Source organism: Sceloporus occidentalis, unplaced genomic scaffold (genome assembly GCF_023333645.1).
Source record: "Sceloporus occidentalis isolate IW3139 unplaced genomic scaffold, rSceOcc1.0.p SCAF_6, whole genome shotgun sequence".
Lineage (NCBI taxonomy): Eukaryota > Metazoa > Chordata > Lepidosauria > Squamata > Phrynosomatidae > Sceloporus > Sceloporus occidentalis.
Window position 1 is genome coordinate 131,579,902 of NW_028316986.1, and position 20,361 is coordinate 131,600,262.

A 20,361-nucleotide genomic window follows, 5' to 3' on the forward strand; every position below is an offset into this window, starting at 1 on the left:
ATCATTGCATTCGAGTGTGCCAATGGCACCTCTCACGTGACCTAAAAAGAACCCACCAGGGGCCGCACCATTTGGTTGGCACGGTCTCCATCCATGGTGTCTCACCATCCTTTTCTGCCAATCTGTACAGCCCCTGAATTTATATGCTAAAATAAAATACTACTTCAAACAAACTTCCTCTAGGTCTCATGCATGGTCATCCTTTCTTCCTGCTGTTATGTATTCAAACATTATTGTTCTTATGTTATTTTATGATATATGATCATATATCTAAACAGTATTCAGAGGTTTTCAGTTGTATAATAATTCCACCTCTGAACAGACCTTCTTCATCCAATCTACCTGCTGGCTCTTAAGTGGGGGGAGTTAGGCCAGGAGACATTATAGTTGGCCCTCCGCATCCACCGATTCTGTATCCACAGATTCAACCATCCATGGCTTGGAAATATTTAAAAAATGATATAAATTCTGAAAAGCAACCCTTATTTTATATAAGGGACATTATTTTACTATGCACTGTATTTAATGGGACTCAAGCAGTCATAGATTTTACTATCCATGGGTGAGGAGGGCAGGAACCTAACCCTAGTGGATACCAAGGGCCCACTGTACTTAGCTTTATAGATATAACTTATTAACTGATGTAGAATATCAGTGGGACTAAATAAATGATCTCACAAGTTACTATAATCATGCAATGATTTCTTTCAGAAATGTTCTATACTTCTCCTTCTATCACTCCTAACACAGGGGGAAAAAACTGAAGTGTTGAGACTTTATTGCAGTTGATCATTCTCCCAGCTTTTTCTGGTCTCATTTTGGCCTTGAGTATCTCAATCCATATTTCGTTATATGTTATCTCCTCTTATACCTCCTGTCTTAAAGAGAAGGCTTTGACATGTAATTGAGAAAAAGCATCTCTGCCAAATGAAATCTAGGCTCCAATTTCCAAGGACACAGATTGAATTAATATGACCAGGCTCTGCACAGTGAAAGTTTATTGCAGGGTGGCTATAACCTCATAAAGAGGATACTGTGTAGCCTTCACTTTTGTGGAGAGTTGGTAGGACAAGACTTACCTGCTTGCTTGGAACCCTGAGGATACTACCTCAGTTCCCATATTTCTAGCTTCCTTCAGCCTCAAGTTAGAGTTTCCTCCCTGGTCTTATTAGCATACATTTTAACAGAATATTTCCTGTTGCTTTGGGAGATCTTCAACCTTCTCTTTACTAACCACAACAATTCTTCTAAATATAGAGGTGGGAATTGTGTACCCCTCCAGATATTGTTGATTTGTGACTCCTGTTGTCCTTCATCGTTGGTTATGCTGGTTAGGGTTCATGGGATTTATTGTCCATCTGTACCTGATTGAATTTCCCCCTGCATTTTCTTTTATTTTGGTTCAGGCCATAGATTATTTTAGTGTAGAAAAGTTCATTGTATTAGTTTGTGGGAGGAGCTGTAGGTTTCCCCTGCATTATTTCCAGGTTTGGTTTGCCCTTTCCCAGCATGCTCTGTTGCAGCTGGAAGCTTTTAGTTGGGGAGCAGTCTTTGCTGTGAGCAGGCAGAGAGCTGTCTTTCGGTGGCAAACAGGCCCAGACAGCCGGAAAGGGCATTTCTTACACGTTAGCCAATTTAGTTACCAGTATTTAGCCATTTTAGTTACCAAATTAGCTGAATTAGTTACCAACAGCAAGTGAGTAAAGGAATTCAGGAGCTGAAAGACCCTGCACCAGCTCCATTGAGAGAGGAGAGCAAACCAACATCAGACCCAGAAAGATGACAACCTGAAGATTGCTGAAACTGTAAAGTACCTTTTGTTTAGAGCTGGGGAGGAGAAAACTCTTTATTTTTGTCCTTTAAATTAAATTTCCCCCCTTTTGAACTTTACATTCAGCTTCAGAGCCTTTTTTGGGTAAAGAGTTTGATCTCACCAGGGTACCGGCGTTGCACACCCAAACCTGCCACCACCTTTAGTTGGGTGTGTCTTCACAGTACCCTTCCAGATATTGTTGATTTGTGACTCCTGTTGTCCCTCATCGTTGGTTATGCTGGCTAGGGTTCATGGGATTTATTGTCCATCTGTACCTGCAGGGCTGCAAAATACTGACCCCATTTCTAACTATGCCTCACTCTTTTAAACCCCATAAATTCTGAGATTGTCCAAGATAAGAACAATAGTAAGAACAGTTTGGACAAACAACAACTTCTCCAGAAAGCATTTGGCATTCATTGAGAAGAGATGGTTGTGTTCATCACTGATCATTGTGTTTTTAAAGCTTAGTATAATTCCAGAATGAAGGAGAAATTCTGAATGGGGAATCTCTGAGTAGAAAATGGATCTACAAAAATATTGGTCCCTTTTCATTGTAGACCAAAAAAGTAATATTTCCCACTTTTTCTATGTTGTCTTTTTTTTTCTATGGCATCTTCTTTGGCCACTTAAAATGATCTCTTCCCATTCCAAACTGGCAAAGTCATCCAGCATCTTCATTGCTACTACTTTCTATAGAAGGTGGCTCTCATTTTTTTTCATGAATGGTGGTTACCCTAGATAGGTATCCCTATTTCCAGTTTTATATACACTTCCAATCCAAAAGGTGAGGTGTCCCTGGTGTTCACAGGTTGTGTTGGGTGGATGTCTGCACTCAGTCTCATAGCCTCTCTCTGTGGCAGTTTATCATTTATGGTCCCCATCTCAGCAGTGCAGGAGAGCAATAAGAGTGCTAACAGGAGCTGCCCGAAGCAAATGGATTGTAAAGCACTGCTTTAGTACAAAGAAGAAGAAGAGGAGGAGGAAGAAGAACAGCTTCGGAACAGCTTTTTGTCCTATAGCAGACAGGACAAAGAGAATTACAAACCAAGCTATACTTGCCCTATGGGGGCCACGCTTATATGGCTCATTAGCTGAATGAAAGATTCTGACAATTATTACTCTCTCTGGATAGGCAGACTTATCAGGCACAAATGGCTGTAAAAGAAGGCTTTTCCCCACCATAAGTTTTAATTAAAATTGCCTAGAAAGTTTAGGTATGAAGCAGAAGTTACAAATGTGAAATGTCAGCATGATCTAAAGCCTGTGGAGCTTACTGCTACATAGGTAACTGTGCCTAGGACTGAAGCCTAAGGCAGAATTTATTTGTTTATTTATTTATTTATTTTAAAAGGTTAAAAGTTGCACACCTTCTAAAATGCATAATGATGTTTACTATTTATGATTGGTGGTACAAAATGCAGATGAGCACAATAACTGTGGCTGCTCATCAGTTCTAGTATTAATTGCAAACATGAACAGGAAGAACTGCCTGTTTAACTTTGAGGAGATGTATCAAAATGTCTGCATAATAAGTAGTAGATCATTCCTGCAAAAGTAAAAGATATTAAGTGAAACTGTGAACACCTGCAAAATTCACACAGTACTCTTTTGACGCAGCTGTTGTTCACTCCAGATTACTGGGGATATGGGTTTCTCCTCTTATATTGTCACAAATCTATGTGGGATAGGGTTGGAGGATGATGATCACCACTGTAACAACATGCACTGAGCTTCCTCTGATTATGAGCAAATATTTGAGCATTCAGCTGCTACTCTACAATAAGGTTTGGTTAAGAATTTGGTTCATTCTTCTATAACTGGATACCTGCTTTAAAACAGGGGAGAGAACAGAGATATATAGGTCCAGCGAGGGGCAAAATGAGGGCATTAACACACACACACACACACACACCAAAAAGAGATAAGAGTTCTTTCCTCCTCATGTCATTTTCCTTCAGTCATATCATTTCTAGCATAACAGTAACTTAAAATTTCAGCTGAGGATTTAGAAATAGAATTTAAGCCTCCAGAGAAAAGGGGCAGGCAAAGTTAACAAGGGAATATGAATACAGAGCATCTAAGAGTTCCAAGTGTGAGTGAGTTCAGTATCTCCTTCTCTGCAATGTTAGAAATTTGGGGACAGAAGGAAAATTTCATTGGAGGCTAGAATTCTTATTTTTTGGGTGACAATACCCTCATATTGCCCGTCCCATAATTACATCCCAGGGAGGGACATTTATGGTCCTCAGGGTGTTGTTGGACTGCAACACCCACCCATCCTATCTGACATAGCCAGTGGTGATGCATAATGGGAGCTACAGTACAAAAATTCTGGAGGGTCCCATGTTCTCCATCTCTCCCTTAGAATCTTTCCTGTGAAATCTTTTCATTTCAATTGAACCTAGGTACTCCCACTAGACACAGTCCCCCAGATATTGCTGGACTTCAGCTCCCAGAAGTTCCAGCTGGCAGGGCCGGTGTTCAAGAATTATGGGAGATGCAGCCCAACAACATCTGGAGACCCAAGTTTTTGAATCACTTGATGTAGAAGTGAAACAAAATATCCAAACTCTGCCCTGTTCTAGTTCTTTCTTGCTGTCAAGGAGAAAAGACTGGGTGGAGTGGAAACTGCTGGGACCTCAGAAGTATGATAGGCTAGTTATAAGAAAAAGCAAACTGAGAAGTAAACATCCCTAAATTGTAGCTGAAGGTCAAGTGTGGCCCTCCCTTAGCTAGAGAGAGGTATTGATTCAGTACTGAGAGGTCCAGTGCTCAGTACTGGCTCTCTTCTGGGAATATATTAATTGTCCAAATATGGCACCAACAAACTAAGCGTAATCTCTTCCTAGAAAGAAATGATAATAGCAACACCAGAATCATTATAGTGAACCACACATTATATCCAGAATAAAAGGAGAGTACAAGAGGAGACAGTACAGTAGATAGTACATTAGACATATTCTGAAACATTTAGCTCAAGTGGGTCGTCTGTGTACTGCTCTCTCACATTGAAAACACACACAACAGAACTCTTTACATATGGTAAACTGGCAGAGCAGTGAAAGAGGTAAGCTAAAATAGTCTTGGCCACTTTCTGGTCTGTCAGCTTTTATTCAACTACAAATCCCATGACCCCTATCTATTGGCTATGTTGACATGGGCTAATGGAAGTTGCAGTGCAACAACCTCTAAGACAGTCACTGATGGCCCACCTCTGTGCTAAACATTTCTCCTCATTTTCTTCTTGAAGGGCCTATGCTGAAAAAAACCTGGAAATGGCAGCCTCCCATCTGCAGAAGTGGTGCCTTCCAAGATTCCTGCCAACTTATTCTATTGCCTCCTGTGTTGTTACTAGAGCAGCTTCCACTTCTCCTGTCATGGAGATGTAGGATATGAGGGCATCTCAACCACATTGAGGATGTTGCTCTTCAAAAAGGATTTGTGCCTCCCGAAGAAATTTCCCTTCAGACCCCAAATTTATAGCATTTCAGTAACTTAAAATTCAGTTGAGCAGGTAGAAAACAAAGTTTAGTCATCCAAAGAACAAGGGAAGGCAAAGTTGCCAAGGGGGGAGGCAAATATAAGTGTTTTAGACATGAAAGGTTTTCAACCGTTCACTCTCTGCAGTGCTAGAAATGTGGAGAATTGAGGATAATTTCATTTGTGAGAGGGTAGAATTCCCGCATTTAAACTCTCACTGTACTTATGGCAGTACCTGACTGTGTGGCTTTCTCCTGTGGGACAAGCATGCTTAAAACTGGGGTACCACTTCACATAAGGTCATTTAGACATTCTCTCAGCTTTGTGGGAGCTGCTTAAATTAAACTTTGCCCCTTGAGTTTAGGTTGATATTTTAAGGGGCTTGAAGATTCCTTTTGTGAGACCTTTCATCTGACTTATCCCAGACTATGGAAGATCCGCATAAATTCAAACTAGATAATGAGGAAATCAAAATAGTTAGATTCTCATACCTTGGATCAAATATTGATCAGAATGGAGACTGCATTCTGGAATCTTGGGATCTGTAGTTTGTTGTAGCTAGCACCTGAGCTCCCTGACCCAGACCTCCATTGCATTGAGCCATGGTAGTTAAAGCAGTGTCAAACTGCATTAATTCTACAGTGGGGATGCAGCCTAAGATATATTTATGAAACAGTCATTGGAATTCAAAACTTTCAATACATATTACAAATGTCTGGTAGATGTCTTTTGTTATAGGGAAGTAATTTTTGCCATGTTAGATATGGGGGCAACTGAAGGAAAATTACATTTGGGAAACAAAATTCCTAAGGGGGCAATGTCCTCATTTTGTGCTGCCACCACCACCATAGCTATACCTCTGTTTCTGGGCCAGTTTGTTTGGAAAATTTAGGGCCAATTCACTTGTGGGATTTGGAGCAGATCTTTATTTAATTTCTTTATTTCCATAGCTCACATCATTCTATGATAGTTGCATGCTTATCTTGAGACATTTGTATTAAAACTCCTATGTCTTTCTCTGGAAGCAAAGTAATACCTCTCCCTGTAAAGAACACTTGAAAGGTATTTGCCCTAAATTTTTTACATGGGATTATATGGAAGAACACTTGGTTCTTACTGTCAAGTTAAACCTAGAGAGACGAGGTTACTCTACTCTACTGTATCTTGTACTGTAACAGATCTGCAGTGTTACTTAACAGCAGTAGATTGGCTGTGATTGATGAACTTGCTGCAATCTAGACACCTGAACAAAAACCAAAGAAAAAAATCTTCTTTAGCATGCATTAATTTTCTTTCCAGTAGCTTTAGGACGATGCGCCAGATTTTCTTACATAAATTTTGTGCTGGTTATAGAAGCCAAATTTCCAGCAGCTACAAATGCAGATTACAAGCATCTGTTCATGTGATTACAAATTTGATATAAAGTGACTTTCCTCCCCACCCCACTCCATCCTGTAAGTGATTCTTAGAGAGGCTCCATGGAATGGCAAAACTATGCTTTCCTCTTGGATACAGCTGTTATGTGCGACTTATTTTGAGAAATGAGGAGATGTTATCACTGGTATAAAGAGGCATCAGCTATTTAAAAAAAACACCCAAGTATCTAATTTTAGGTTGGGGTGATTTCATACTACTCATTGTGTCAAGCTAAACACATGATCTGAAAGTACATGGTTGAATATGGATGGATGGATGGATGGATGGATGGATGGATGGATGGATGGATAGAATCTCCAAATATTTGGCTTAAAGTAAATATCTAACATTAGTGCTTGTGTAATAGCAGAACACCTCTTACCATTATGAGCTGCCTGACCAGTTTGTGTCCCACACCCCTGGCCTGGCAAGTTTGAGCCTTTTCTAGTGGATCTTTAAAAATTATTTCCTCTGACAGATTCAGAAGGCAGCTTCCAGTAATATTTTATCATTTTTCATCATGAGAAAATGGATCTGTTTTTAGAATTTCGGAGCTTTTCATTAAACAAACCTGTAAAAAAAGTTTCAGAAAAAATCAAATCTAATAAAATGAGACACTAAAAAATATAAGACAATAAAATCCATTGAAAATGATCAATTAAAACTAGATGTAACTGAAGTATTAATAATTAGGGAAATAAATTGGGTCTCACTGTCAGCAGTGATTTTTGTGCAAGTATGATGGATAAAAAGAGGTAGTGTGACTCTAACAGTTGGGATAGTATCCAAGAATTTCACGTTTGTGTCTCTAGGGACATTAAAGAGTCTCGAGTCTCAAGGGACATTTACACCCAAAGGTTGAAAAGGTTAAGTGGTTGACCATCTTAGTGCTTCATATCATGATCACCTACAGTGAATAAAAAATTAATGCACACAGCACAACTGTCTTTCAGACATATTTACTGAGTAAGGTAATGTAAACACACTCAGTACTTTACCTCACCTCACCTTACCATGTCATTGCAAGTAGTTTACCTTACCTTACTGTACTAAGTAAGGTAAGCTAAGCATACATACAAATTTAGGACACATCTACACTGTAGAAATAATGCAGTTAGACACCACTTTAACTCTCATGGCTCCATCCTACAGAATCCTGGGATTTGTAGTTTTATGAGGCACCAGGACTCTTTGGCAGAGAACATTAAAGATCTTGTAAATCTCAGGACTCTATAGGATGGAGTGACAATACTTAAAGTGGTGCCAAACTGCATTATTTCTACAGTGTAGATGCACATTTACTCATACATATGGTAATCTGTAAAAAAAAAAAAAAGAGAGAGAGAGGAGGGCTACTGTACCTTTAATAGTTGTATGGAAGAGAGAATTTTGATATGTGCAGCTGGCCAAGATGACATTCCTACTGAAATTCTACACGATTATTAAAAATGCAGGAGCCCTGGACTGTTTTACATATGTCCACCCTAGAAGTAAACTTCACCAAAAAAAGCGTACGTAGCATAATACCTCTAGTTTTTCACTTGCTTTGTTTATTTCTAGCCTACTTTATGCTACCATCAGGCTCAAAATGCCTGAGTGCCAGAGTTTTTGGTACTGAAGAGTGACATAAAAGCCAGGAAAGAATAATATTATTCACGGAATATTTTTGAAACCTTGCTAAAAGTCACATGAAGCTTTCTCTGACACTATTCTGCTCTGAGTTACAGAGGCTCTCAACATTTCAGTTATTAAATGTCTTTTAAATGTTTCCTAGCTCTTTATTCAAATAGGCATTTTAGTTAAACTGTTTGGAGTCAGGAGTATTACTTATTCATAGCAGTTGGAATGAATTCTGAAGGCACTTGCAGATGTTTGTTCCATTAGTGAGCATGCACAAGCATTTTCCTCCAAAAAAGAGCTAATCAAAGAAAGGCCTGGAAGAAAAAGTTGGAATATAAACCATTGGGGAGGAACGACTATGAAGAACAGTATATCTATAGGTGACAAGGGGCTCATCAACCCCACAATACTCTGTGCATCTCCCAAAGTATTCTGGCCATGAATTCCCCCAGAATTTATCCCATACCTTGCTCTCTTTGCCCAGTGACAACAGGCAGCTGCCTTCCCACACAGTCCCTGTTCATCACCCGGCATGGCTGCTGAGAACAGGAAAGAGGCACCTCAGGTATGCTGTCAATGCTGGGCTCCTTGTTCTGACTGTAAGTGACTCGCACCCATAGAGGTGGCACTGGGTCTGGGTGACAAACGGGGACTGTTGGTGGGAAGTCAACCACCATGGCTACTGAAATGCCCCTGAAACCCAGCAGCAAAAGGTGAGTTTTGAAATGTGGCTTAGGGGGAGGAAGCTCTGAATCAGGTGCAGGCATCATGAAGACAGTCCACACCAGATTCAGGGTTTTGGCCCTGCAGCATGTAAGCAGGATGCAGCATGCCGGGGGGGGGGGGGGGAGGAATCGAGTTAAAACATCCATGTAGACAAAGCCTAAGTGGAGGGAGGACAATTAGCAAACCAAGGAAGACAAGTTTTTTTCGATCCCTGACCCTGCACCCCAGAATGCCTGGTGCAACAACAGTGTTAGGCTAAGTTATGAGAGAACAGGAATTCAGCCTGTGCTGTATGAGGTTACACTCCCCATGAAGATGAAGGTTCGCAGTTTGGCTTACTCTTAGGTTCATCCCTGAGCACTAAAATTCATGTTTTTGTGATGGCCAGCAGTGCATTGGCACTGTGAGAGTTTGTAAAACAGATGCTTCTGTTCCTGGAGGCATCTGATGTGGTCACAATGACTCATGCTTTAGTTGCATCCTGTTTGGATTACTGAAACATACTCTACATGGGGCTATCTTTGAGATGTTCAGAAATTTCAGATATTCCAAATTTCTGCAGCCAGACAAACTACTGACCAACATTGGTTATCAGGAGCATACAACACCCTTATTTCAAAAGCTCCACCTGCTACCAGTCTATTTCTGGTTACAATTCAAAATAATGGTTATGACCTGGAAAGCAACATTGTTCCGACTTTTACTTCCTCTAGATAGTCAGGTTCGACTGTCTAGGTTATCTCAAGGACCTTATTTTCCCATACAAGTTTGCCTGGGTTTTGAGATCTTCAAGGGAGGCCCTTCTTGCCATCCCACGAGAGGTACATGGAAGAAGATTTTCTTAGTGGCTTTGGAACTCCTTTCCTAGTGAAACTAGACTGGCTCTCCACGATATCCTTCCATTAGTTGGTGAAGACTTAGAGGGGGATAGATTTCAATAATGTGTTATAGTCTGTATTTGTTGCTTTTTTATGGAATGTTTTTAAATTGCTTGTAATTATATTGGCAGTTTAATTATAATTTAACTTACATACATTTTTAAGTGATGTGAACAGTGTGTATCATTTTTAATGCTTGAAAGCTGTGTTGAGTCCCATGCATGGGGAAAAGCTGGGGGGGTGGGGGGGTGGAGAGAAAGTAAAGAGAGATGCATATAACAATTTTTTTGGTGCGGCACATTACATTTGTGTCTCTAATAGAGGCTCATTATTTCATGAAATAACCACTGATGCACTTACAAACAGGGTTCCAGAATATATGAGAAAACCTCACATGAAAAAAATGGAAGCAGTACCTCTTCTCCATAATCCAAAAAAACCAACAATGGAGATGTTTTTTAAGTATAGTTTTATTCAAGGTCAGAACCTCGAAAAGACATCTGGCTGTATGCAAGTGCTTCCTGTGTTTTGCTTTGATAAGGCCAACTGAAAGCTGCTGTATTTTTTATTAGCTCTCCTACTCATGTTTGTTACAATGTCCTACAATAATCAACCACAGATTATTTTGCATGCATAAAAATGCACACATTGGAAACATGGCAGTTACATTGGAGCTGTACTTGCAACTTATATTTTCAAAGATGATGAAAATCCTACAGTGCTGTTTAAGCAAACCAGTTTTCTCCCAGGGATTCAGAGTAAAATCTGAAAATCTGCCTAATGTCATAATTGAAAATAACATTAAAAATACAAGGATAGGTACAGAGAGTAATTACATGTGATAACCAATACAACTGCAAACATTAATGCAACAACTGATAATATATAATCATATATATAAATGATGTCAGTTTCTGCTGTCTTGCATTAGCAGCTCATGAACTCAGAAGCATCATACAGTGCTTTTAACCTATTGAAGAAGCACACAAATATTTAGAATAAAGGAGGTGATGATACTCTTAGACCCTAAATATATACAAGAACACTTTGTAATATAGTTGAATATATGAACACTCATGTTTGTTTGAACAGTTTGCGAACCAGTTTATGAGAGCCAGCATGGTGTAGTGCTTTGAGCATTGGACTATAACTCTGGAGATCAGGGTTTGAATCCTTGCTCAGCCGTGGGAACCCACAGGGTTACCCTCATCAAGTCATCCTTTCTCAGCCTCAGAGGGAGGCAATGACAAACACCCTCTGAACAAATCTTGCCAAGAAAACCCTCAGCCTCAGAGGGAGGCAATGACAATCTTGCCAAGAAAACCCTCAGCCTCAGAGGGAGGCAATGATAAACACCCTCTGAACAAATCTTGCCAAGAAAATGGGGACTGTTGGTGGGAAATCAACCACCATGGCTACTGAAATGCCCCTGAAATCCAGCAGCAAAAGGTGAGTTTTAAAATGTGGCTTAGGGAGAGGAAGCTCTGAATCAGGTGCAGGCATCATGAAGACAGTCCATACCAGATTCAGGGTTTTGGCCCTGCAGCATGTGAGCAGGATGCAGCATGCCGGGAGGGGGGGGGAGGAATCGAGTTAAAACATCTATGTAGACAAAGCCTAAGTGGAGGGAGGACAATTAGCCTTAGGCTGTGATAGCCTTAGGGTTTGCATAAATGGGAAACAACTTGAAGGAACACAATAACAATATGCCTTCAATTTGGCTGTTGACTTTTGGTTGACCATGAATTTAATAGGGTTTTCTTAGGCAAGAAATACTCAGGTGTCCAACCAAATAAGGAATGATATATATTCAATAGCAGGACAAGGAGAGTTCGATTGGTTAGAGAAAGAAATTAGAATATAAGTTGGATAATATATAACCAGTTGAGAAAAACAGACAATCCCTTCTTGAAGAATATCTTAGAGATTTGAGTAAAATAGAAGGAAAAATTAATATCTACTGATTCCCCATTAACCCCAGTGGTGATGATGGAGAAATTTCCAGCAAACTTAAAGAGAGAATTAGAAAAGGGATTAAGGGAACAGAAAATAATTAAAATAAAAGATTTGGTAAAAAAAAAGATGGGTAAGGCAAAACAAATAAAAGAGAGATTACAAGAGATAAACATAATTTGTGTTAATTGTACACAAATTAGACTAGTGGACAATGAAACAGATAAGGGAAAGTAATTAATGTAGAGATTATTCAAGATTTGAAAATATAATTATACAAAGGGAAAATAAAGAACAGAATGGAATTTTAAAAGGTACCACAAGTGAAATTTATAAAATAATACTGGAAACTGAAGAACAAAGTGATTACCTTAAAGAAATATGGGACTATGATTTGGAGCATCCAATAGAGTTGGGGGAAAATATGGATTAATGTATTTTGAAAAATATGTCTGTAAGAATACAAGAACATTATTAGCAAATGGTATTTGAAGAGATAAAAAAGATAATACAACGAGTCCAGTTATTGCATTATTATTAATTTATGACAAAATTAACTGTACCCAAGCTATTAAGGATTTGATTACAAATTTATTAACAGCAGCAAGATTAATAATGCCAAGAAAATGAAAAACTCAAGATGTCTATCAAATAAAGGAATAGTGTAAAGAAGTTTGGGATATTGCTATTAATGTTAACATGTAGACTTAAAGTTTAAAAATGATTATTGAAAGACAGTGTGTTTGGAGATGTATGGAAGAAATTTGTGCTGGCCAAATGGCTGTAATAAAGTTATTATTGTATGGAAGAAATTTGTAAAGTATGTTTTTTTAAAGAAAAAAGGTTTATATCTCATACGAGAGCTATTGCAACTTTAGAAAACTAATTAATTAAATGGTAAAAGGGGTGGGATATACTTTGTAGTAGTGCTGAAAGGATTTGTGTATGTTATATGATTTTTAAGTTTATTCATGTGTTTTTAATATAATTTTTTTAAAATAAGTTTTAAAAGGGAATATTCAGAAGTGGTTTAACAAGCTCCTTCCTCTGAAATATAGCCTACAGCACCTGGTATTTGTTGATGGTCTCCCATCCATATACTGCTGACTCTGCTTAGTTTCCAAGATCAGATATGATCTGGTGCCTTTAAGGTATTTACTAAGTCATAAACCCTATCATAAACCCTATTAAATTCAGTAGGCCCTCTGGGTAATCATGCTCAGGGCCATTAGGTACACAAGAACATCATATTGTTGCTCTGTCTATCCATCCATCCATCCATTGTTATAATTATACTTTTTTAAAAAACTGTTTCCTTGAATCTACTTCCTAGATGGAGAGATGAGATACTAAAGAAAAGAAGAAAGAGTTTTTACACAGCTATCATTTCTTGGGAACTTATTTAAAAGAACAAGTGCATTTTTAGGACAGCCGACAGTCAAAGTCAACATGATGGCAAATAACAATAACCTGAACTGATATTGCTGAGCACATATAAGCCCTGCTAGATGAAGCCAAAGGTCTATCTAGTGTTTGCTCCAGCCTCAGAGGGACAGGCCAGCTTCATCGAGCCTAGCCCAAAGTAAGAAGAAGACCCTCCCTCCATTCCATCCACCATTACCTGACCTTAGAGGGAGAGAAAGGTAGACCCATCAGGCCTAGCCAGAGAAAAAAGAAAAGCCATCCCTCCATGCCATCTGACATCATCATAGCTCCAGAGGGAGTGAAGAACCGCTGAACTTGAACCTCTTTCCCACTGCCATTTCCTGCTCCTTTTGTCTCATGTCTTTTTAGATTGTAATCCTGAAGGCAGGGAACCATCTGAATAACTATGTGTAAGCCGCTCTGAGAGCCTTTGTAGCTGGAGAGTGGGGTATAAATACTCCAAATAAATAAATAAATTTGATACAGAGCCCCTGCCATGTGCTTCTAAAAAGCTCTGCAACAGAGGTTGAAATTGGTGGTCATCCTTCCAGAACTTAACATGAAGTAGCATACTGCTTCTGAACCTAAGGCTTTATTGGTAGAGGTACAAGTATTTCAAGACAGCATATTAAATGAAACTAATTGTGTCCCACAGGTTTCCTGTATCTGGTGGAACATCAGCAATCAACCTTGGCAGTGCTTCTGTGGCAGCCGAAGCACTCAAGTCACCTTTGTCCTCACCTGCTCACCCAGCATTATTATCCATCTGCCAAGAGAACTTGTGCCATAATGGAGGAACTTGCCATCAAATCTTCCTTCTGGATGGTGTGGCCTCTTTTCAGTGTGACTGCCCTCTACATTTCACTGGTCGTTTCTGTGAAAAAGGTAACCCTTCTGTGCTTCACTTTTCATCACTCATCTTAGCTTTGAAAAGTTTGTGGTTCTTTATTGATTATTGATAGTTCTTAGAAGGTGTGGTGTAAGTTGGTTGACTTTCCTGGAAATAAGTTTGTGTGTATTGTTTGTGTTGATCTGCAGCACTACACCAAGGATGATGGAGAACAGCTAAATCCTTTGGCAGAAATGGAAGCTTACTGGTGTTCAATGAATGCAGCAACAAACAAAACATATTCTTTTCTCTATCATGCCATACTCCAAACCAAGGAAAGTTTGCCCTTGGAGGCCACTATGTCTTCCAGCCATGTGTGCCTATTTGCCCTCTGTGGGACATGGCCAAAAGTGTGTACAAGCAAGGGTTTATACTGTGTGTAGTGTGCCTTCATGTCATTTTTGACTTCTGGCCTGAAGATAAAAGAAGCTTTTGTGCACAGAAAAGGCTTACATGTGTATCTCCTTCCTTCTAGAAGCACTGAAATGGAGAAACAAAAAGCAAAATCTCCCCCCTCACTGCTTCTTATGACTAGTTCAAGAGTTGTGAAAATGGAGGACTGCTAATTTCTTACAGAAGTATGGTCTCATTTCCTTTAGCTCCTGGAATACTGTACCTGGATGAACAGTTTGATGATGCCCCCCTGAACTGATGCCTATTCTCTGTGCAAAATAACACCTTTATCAATCCCACTTTAGGCTGTGTGGTTACATTCTGACAATCAGAGAGGAAAGACTTTTTTTTCTTTTCTTTACTAGACTATTGTGAAAAGCTCATCCTCAAATGGATAATAGGACCTAGTCTGCATGGTGCAGCATGATGTGCCTTTCAGAAATACATAAGGGAATGTGATTTTTAGTGTTCCCTGTTTAAAAGTACAATGTAGTACATTAGGAGCACATCCAGCCTACTATCTTCTCTGATAGTTTATTACTTTTCTTTGCAATCTTTTAAATAATGGCTCAAAAATGCAAACTCACAAAAGCAAATGGAAATGATAACCAGAATCCTGTTGGGCATTATGTGGCCTAATTCCAAGTTACACTAGCAATATTATTTTTTACTTGTTTATGTAAGACAGTATCCAAAACCCTCTTAATCACAGCTCCATGCCATATGGCATGGAGTGGCTCTAGAACAGTCCACTGTGTAGTTTCCCTGTGTGGAAGCCTTAACTCTGCTGGCATTGAAAAGTCAATATGTGTTGTCATAAGATCTTAATAACATAAGAAGAGTAACTGTTGGCTCAGATGCTTATTGGAAGTCCACAAACAGTCCATGGAAGCAATCATCCTCTCCTGCTGTTATTCCCCAGCAACAGATATTCACTGTTCACCCATTCTAATCCTTGCCAACTCAAAACTCTCTTATTTCACTCCTGCCTGATGCTCCCAGATTTATCAGCTCTGAAACAAACAAAAACAAACAAGTTTCATTTATATACCACTTCATACCACCTAAGCAATGTCTAAGCAGTTTACAACTGTAAGCTAATTTGCCCCCAACAATCTGGGTACTCATTTTAGCAACCTCAGAAGGATGCAAGCCTGAGTCAAGCTTGAGCCCTTTTGCTGGTCTTGAACTTGCAACCTTATGGTTTTTAGTGAGTGGCTGCAGTGCAGGCATCTAACCACTGCACCACCAGGGCTTAATATCACCTAAGACCACCACCACCCCTTACCATAGTGAGCAAATTTCTCATTCATATTTTACTCCCCTTAGTTCCCTTATGGAACTTAGTTCTCATGGAAACCAAGTAAAAGTTGTATCTGCTTTAATTACTCTGACCTGATAAGTGGTGTGCTGGGTATGATTATAACTCAAGACAAAACATGAGGGCTAGCATCAAGAAATATTGTCCAAGAGAAAAATAAAGTTTTAACAATGTAAAATAACACAATACATCCTATGTATAAAGCTGTATGGATATCAGTTGCTTCTTTGTCTTTAAAAGATTGCACTGTCTTTTTCAAGTATTTTTAATTATAATTGTCTAAATTTTCTGCCCATTTTTAATTACCTAGCATAACTGGATTACTTTTGAAGTTAAAGCAAATAAAATACTGAGACTTTTTTTGGGGGGGGGAGGGATAAACATCATATGGCAAAAGGGTCAATATCTGTTCCTTTCTTTATTTTCAATCATAGCTCTTTTATTCAATTACTTCCCAGAAACTTCATTTCTTTGATATGTGTGGTATTTGGTTTAAATGACTGTGAGCATCTAAAGCATATTCTCCTTTTGTTGACGCTGGATAATTTCCATTAGTGTTATTGGGAATTACTAGTGTGTAGCAAAATGAAAGAGTGCCCATATTATAATTAAAGCTCTAATACCCTTCTAATAGACTTTCTATTGTATGAAATAAGTACAGGGCAACTACAGCCAAAACTGCACTTGCCAGATTGTCAATATATTTGAAAGTAATGGAAACCCAGGCTGCAATGCTAACTGAAAGTAGGTCATTATACTGTATGCGAATCCAATAAATGACTCTGGACTACAAACGATGACTCCTAGTTAATGAACCTCAGATTTCAAAAAGTAATGATTTTTAAAAATCTTTTCCCCATGTTGGTTGTAAATTAAATTGCATTCATGTATTTCAAATTGATATTGGTGAAGATCTGATCTGTGGGATTGTATTTTGCACATTTGTGTAAATGATGCAGTGAAATTAAAGAAACATTGTGCAGAGGGCAGTTCAGAACCTGCTGCAGGGAGGCAAGGTGTGCTCAACATCTCAACAGCATCTCTTTTTCCCCCAAAGATGCCTTGCAAGCAACTGAGGGGTCATGGATCAGCAAGTCAGTTCCCATTCTATCCACCCAAGAGACTTACCTAAAAGATCTCCAGAAAGAGAGAATATTTTCTTGACCCTTTGGTTTTTTGTTGACAACAAGGAGAGCAGGAAGACTGGATTTAGCCCTGAGCTCTTTAGCTGTTGAACTGTAGCCTAGAGAATCCCTTGAAGTCTCAGTACTATATCAAGTGAGGGTAAGATAGCTTTTACTATGACAACTTCTCACATGAATTGCTCACATTAGTCCCATTTCATTGCTTTCCTGCGCATTCCTGCCATTTGTCCTGATTGACTTTCTATATTTTTAATATGATTTGGATAGGTGGGAATGTTTTCCTCCCTATTATAATGAGAGTAAAAAAGATTTAACAACTGAATTCCAAGTTTTTAAAATCTTTTTTATTACACTTAAAGCACAAACATACTTTTGTATATGGCAAAAACAAGCATGTATACATAATTACAATATAATTCAGCTACTAAACTAACATCTACTACTGACTTCCCCTTCATAACTGATGAATATCTACCACTATTTGCTATACTTCCTTTATATAATTTTATATTTCTCCTTCTACAATATACAAACTCTGTTTATTTAACGAAACCAGTATTGATTCGCATCCCCTTACTTAACTGCAAATAAGTAATAAACAATTCCCTCTCTTTCTTAAAGTTATTCGAAGAGTTCTCTTTCATCAGTATTGTCAATTTGTCCATTCCCACAAGTTCAATCACTTTCATCAGCCATTCTTCTTGTGTATGAATAGCAGTGACTTTCCATCTTAGAGCATATGTTATTCTTGCTGCTTTTATCATATATTGTAAAGTCCTTCAATGTTTCGTCTCAGTTTGGTCATCCAGCATTCCAAGCAGAAAATGTTTCAGGTTTCAACTTTATCTTTACTTTAAAAATACGTTACAACATATGGTGAATCTGAGTCCAGTATTTCCTTGCTTCATCACAGGTCCATCACAAATGAAAAAAAGTCCCTATCTTCTTTATTCTAGATTTCCAACATTTCCAACATTTGAGTTGTTCCTATACATTTTGGAGAACATCTCTTGCGTCAAATACCATATATTCATCATTTTATAAAAATTCTACCTCAAGTCATAACTCAGTGTGAATTTCAAACTCCTTGTCCCCCTTTTTTTTTCCATTTTTCAACTTCTCTGTGGCTTTCATGCCATGACAGCAAAGCCCTATCACCACAAACAATTAAAATTCTTAAATCTTGGTGTGTGAAACAATTGGCTGTCATAGTCAACTGAAACCATTTGGCCCCTAACATGTAGCAGATGTTATGTTTATGTATTTTAGAGGAGGTAGGAAGGAAAATAAGTTACAAAGTTTTGATCCTAAATTCAGCATTTGTAAAAGTGTGGCACAAGCTTTGATTAGCTTCCCACCAACCAAGTCAATCTCTGAGAAAATACAGCTACTTCTGCAATTTCTTTCATGTTAGTGTAATTTCCCAATAGGATTTTAGTCTTAGTTTGCTTTAGAGAATAAGCAAATGCACAGTATTTTATTTCTATTATGCATTTCATTTAATTCTTTTCTTCAGCTTCTCTATTTTTAGACACTGAGTACAATATCTCTGCTTCTTACTTTCCATTCACTTAAAAATATATATGCTTGGGACATGAAAATAGTCCCTGCGCTTTTACAGGAGAGGATAGTGAATGTAATTCACTTATAATAACCTCCTTCTGCTCATTAGTGTTAAATGATTTGGAATTAAATACTATCCTTGGCTTTTTTTGCTTATTGTCTTACATGCTGTTAACAGCATGTCCACTCCCTAAATGGAAAGGATATTTGTTCTAAAAGGTAGTAGCTTGCATGCACATAATCCTTTGTGACTCTGATCCGCTTTTGATAAGCCTTAAAAAAAGAGCAGTTGGTTTTGGTGGGAATGATCAACCAGTGTATCTGTTTAGTCCAAGTGATAAAGGTCTATCTAAACTGTTTGCATTTTCAAATCAAAGGGAGAAAGTGTTTCTAAAATTTCCACCCTTCAGCACATTATTATGATCCTGTGTATATGGTGATCTGTAGCATCTAGTTGGATTTGTGTTGAGTTTGTGGTTCAGCTACTGGAAACTGCAACCACCTGTGACTACCTTCTTTTAATACAAGCTCTGCTTCATGTGTTAGTGAGTGACAGTCTGCTTTATTGAAACCTTTTCCCATTCCCCCTTGAAAAATGAGTCAGGATCTACTGGTGAGTTTATTACTATTCTTGTCAACTACCCTGCATTGAATAGAAATCTCCAGCCATGTAATGTGTGAGGGAAATGCATGATCAGAGTAGTCAGGTGGCCTAGCTATGGCTAGTTTGTACTCTTTCAAAATGCAGCCAGGCATAATCTTGTTTTTAGAATGTAGTTCCAGGTTATAAATTTATGTATCTCTTTGTACATACAAAATAAAATTTCAGGGGCAAGGTTAGTAGCCTAAACTTGTACCTGACACAGTGCTTTCTATGCCTGGGACATTTTCTTTTATAAATGAAAGACAGTGCTGGCAAAAAAAAATCTTACTGATCCATCAACCTTGTATCCACAGTGAGCTGTCCAGCAGAATGGTGTCAAATGATCTTAAAACCAGTCTACCAGTGGTGCTAGACTGCTTGGTAGTCTGCGCTAAAAATGTGATTTTCTTTTAGGACAATGCTACTTGCATCCATTCAGAACATGACAATCCAGCAGGAGTTATTTGGACACCTTCTTGTTGAAGGTTGTGGGATTAGTGACAGTTATTTCCCATCTAAAGAATAGGCAGGACTCATATAGAGGTTAAAATTGCTCTCTTGAACATTGTCCATCCTGACTGATAAGGCCTAACAGGTAATATCCTAGGAAAGGACTGACCAGGGCAAGCTAGAGAGTGGATAATGTCTCATTGCAAGAAGGAATAATGCCAACCAATTAGAAAGGGGTTGATACAGCTCCACTTTAAGAGGCATTCTTTGGACCTGATGTATGCTTGGACAGCAAGCATATACTGTAGTTGCAAACATCCCTTAGGTATAGGCATCAGATTCCATCTGATCTTGGAAGCTAAGCAGAGCCAGTACTTGGATGAGAAACTGCCAGGGAATACCAGTGAAAACCATCTCTCAGTATTCTTTGCCTAAGAAAACTCTATGAAATTTGGCTGTAAAGGCACTTGCACATATATGTAGAAGTCATGTGCACAGGGAAGCAGAGAGAGAATGAAATTGTAGTGGCTGGCCATTTGTGGACAATGTATAAATAAAACTGATTATCACAATGATGACTGTGAAGCTCATGATGCTATGCCTTACCATACTAAAACTGTATAGTCCAGCCAAGGGCAAGCAC

General features: G+C 38.6%; 1 protein-coding gene across 1 annotated transcript in view; it reads left to right on the forward strand.

Annotated features, from left to right (window-relative positions):
• EYS (EGF-like photoreceptor maintenance factor) overlaps positions 1 to 20,361 on the forward strand; it is a 670,725-nt gene that overhangs the window by 426,774 nt on the left and 223,590 nt on the right. The window contains exon 18 of the mRNA XM_089530993.1: positions 13,970 to 14,199. Coding sequence (XP_089387119.1) covers positions 13,970 to 14,199 — 230 coding nt within the window. The remainder of the gene's footprint in view (positions 1 to 13,969; positions 14,200 to 20,361) is intronic.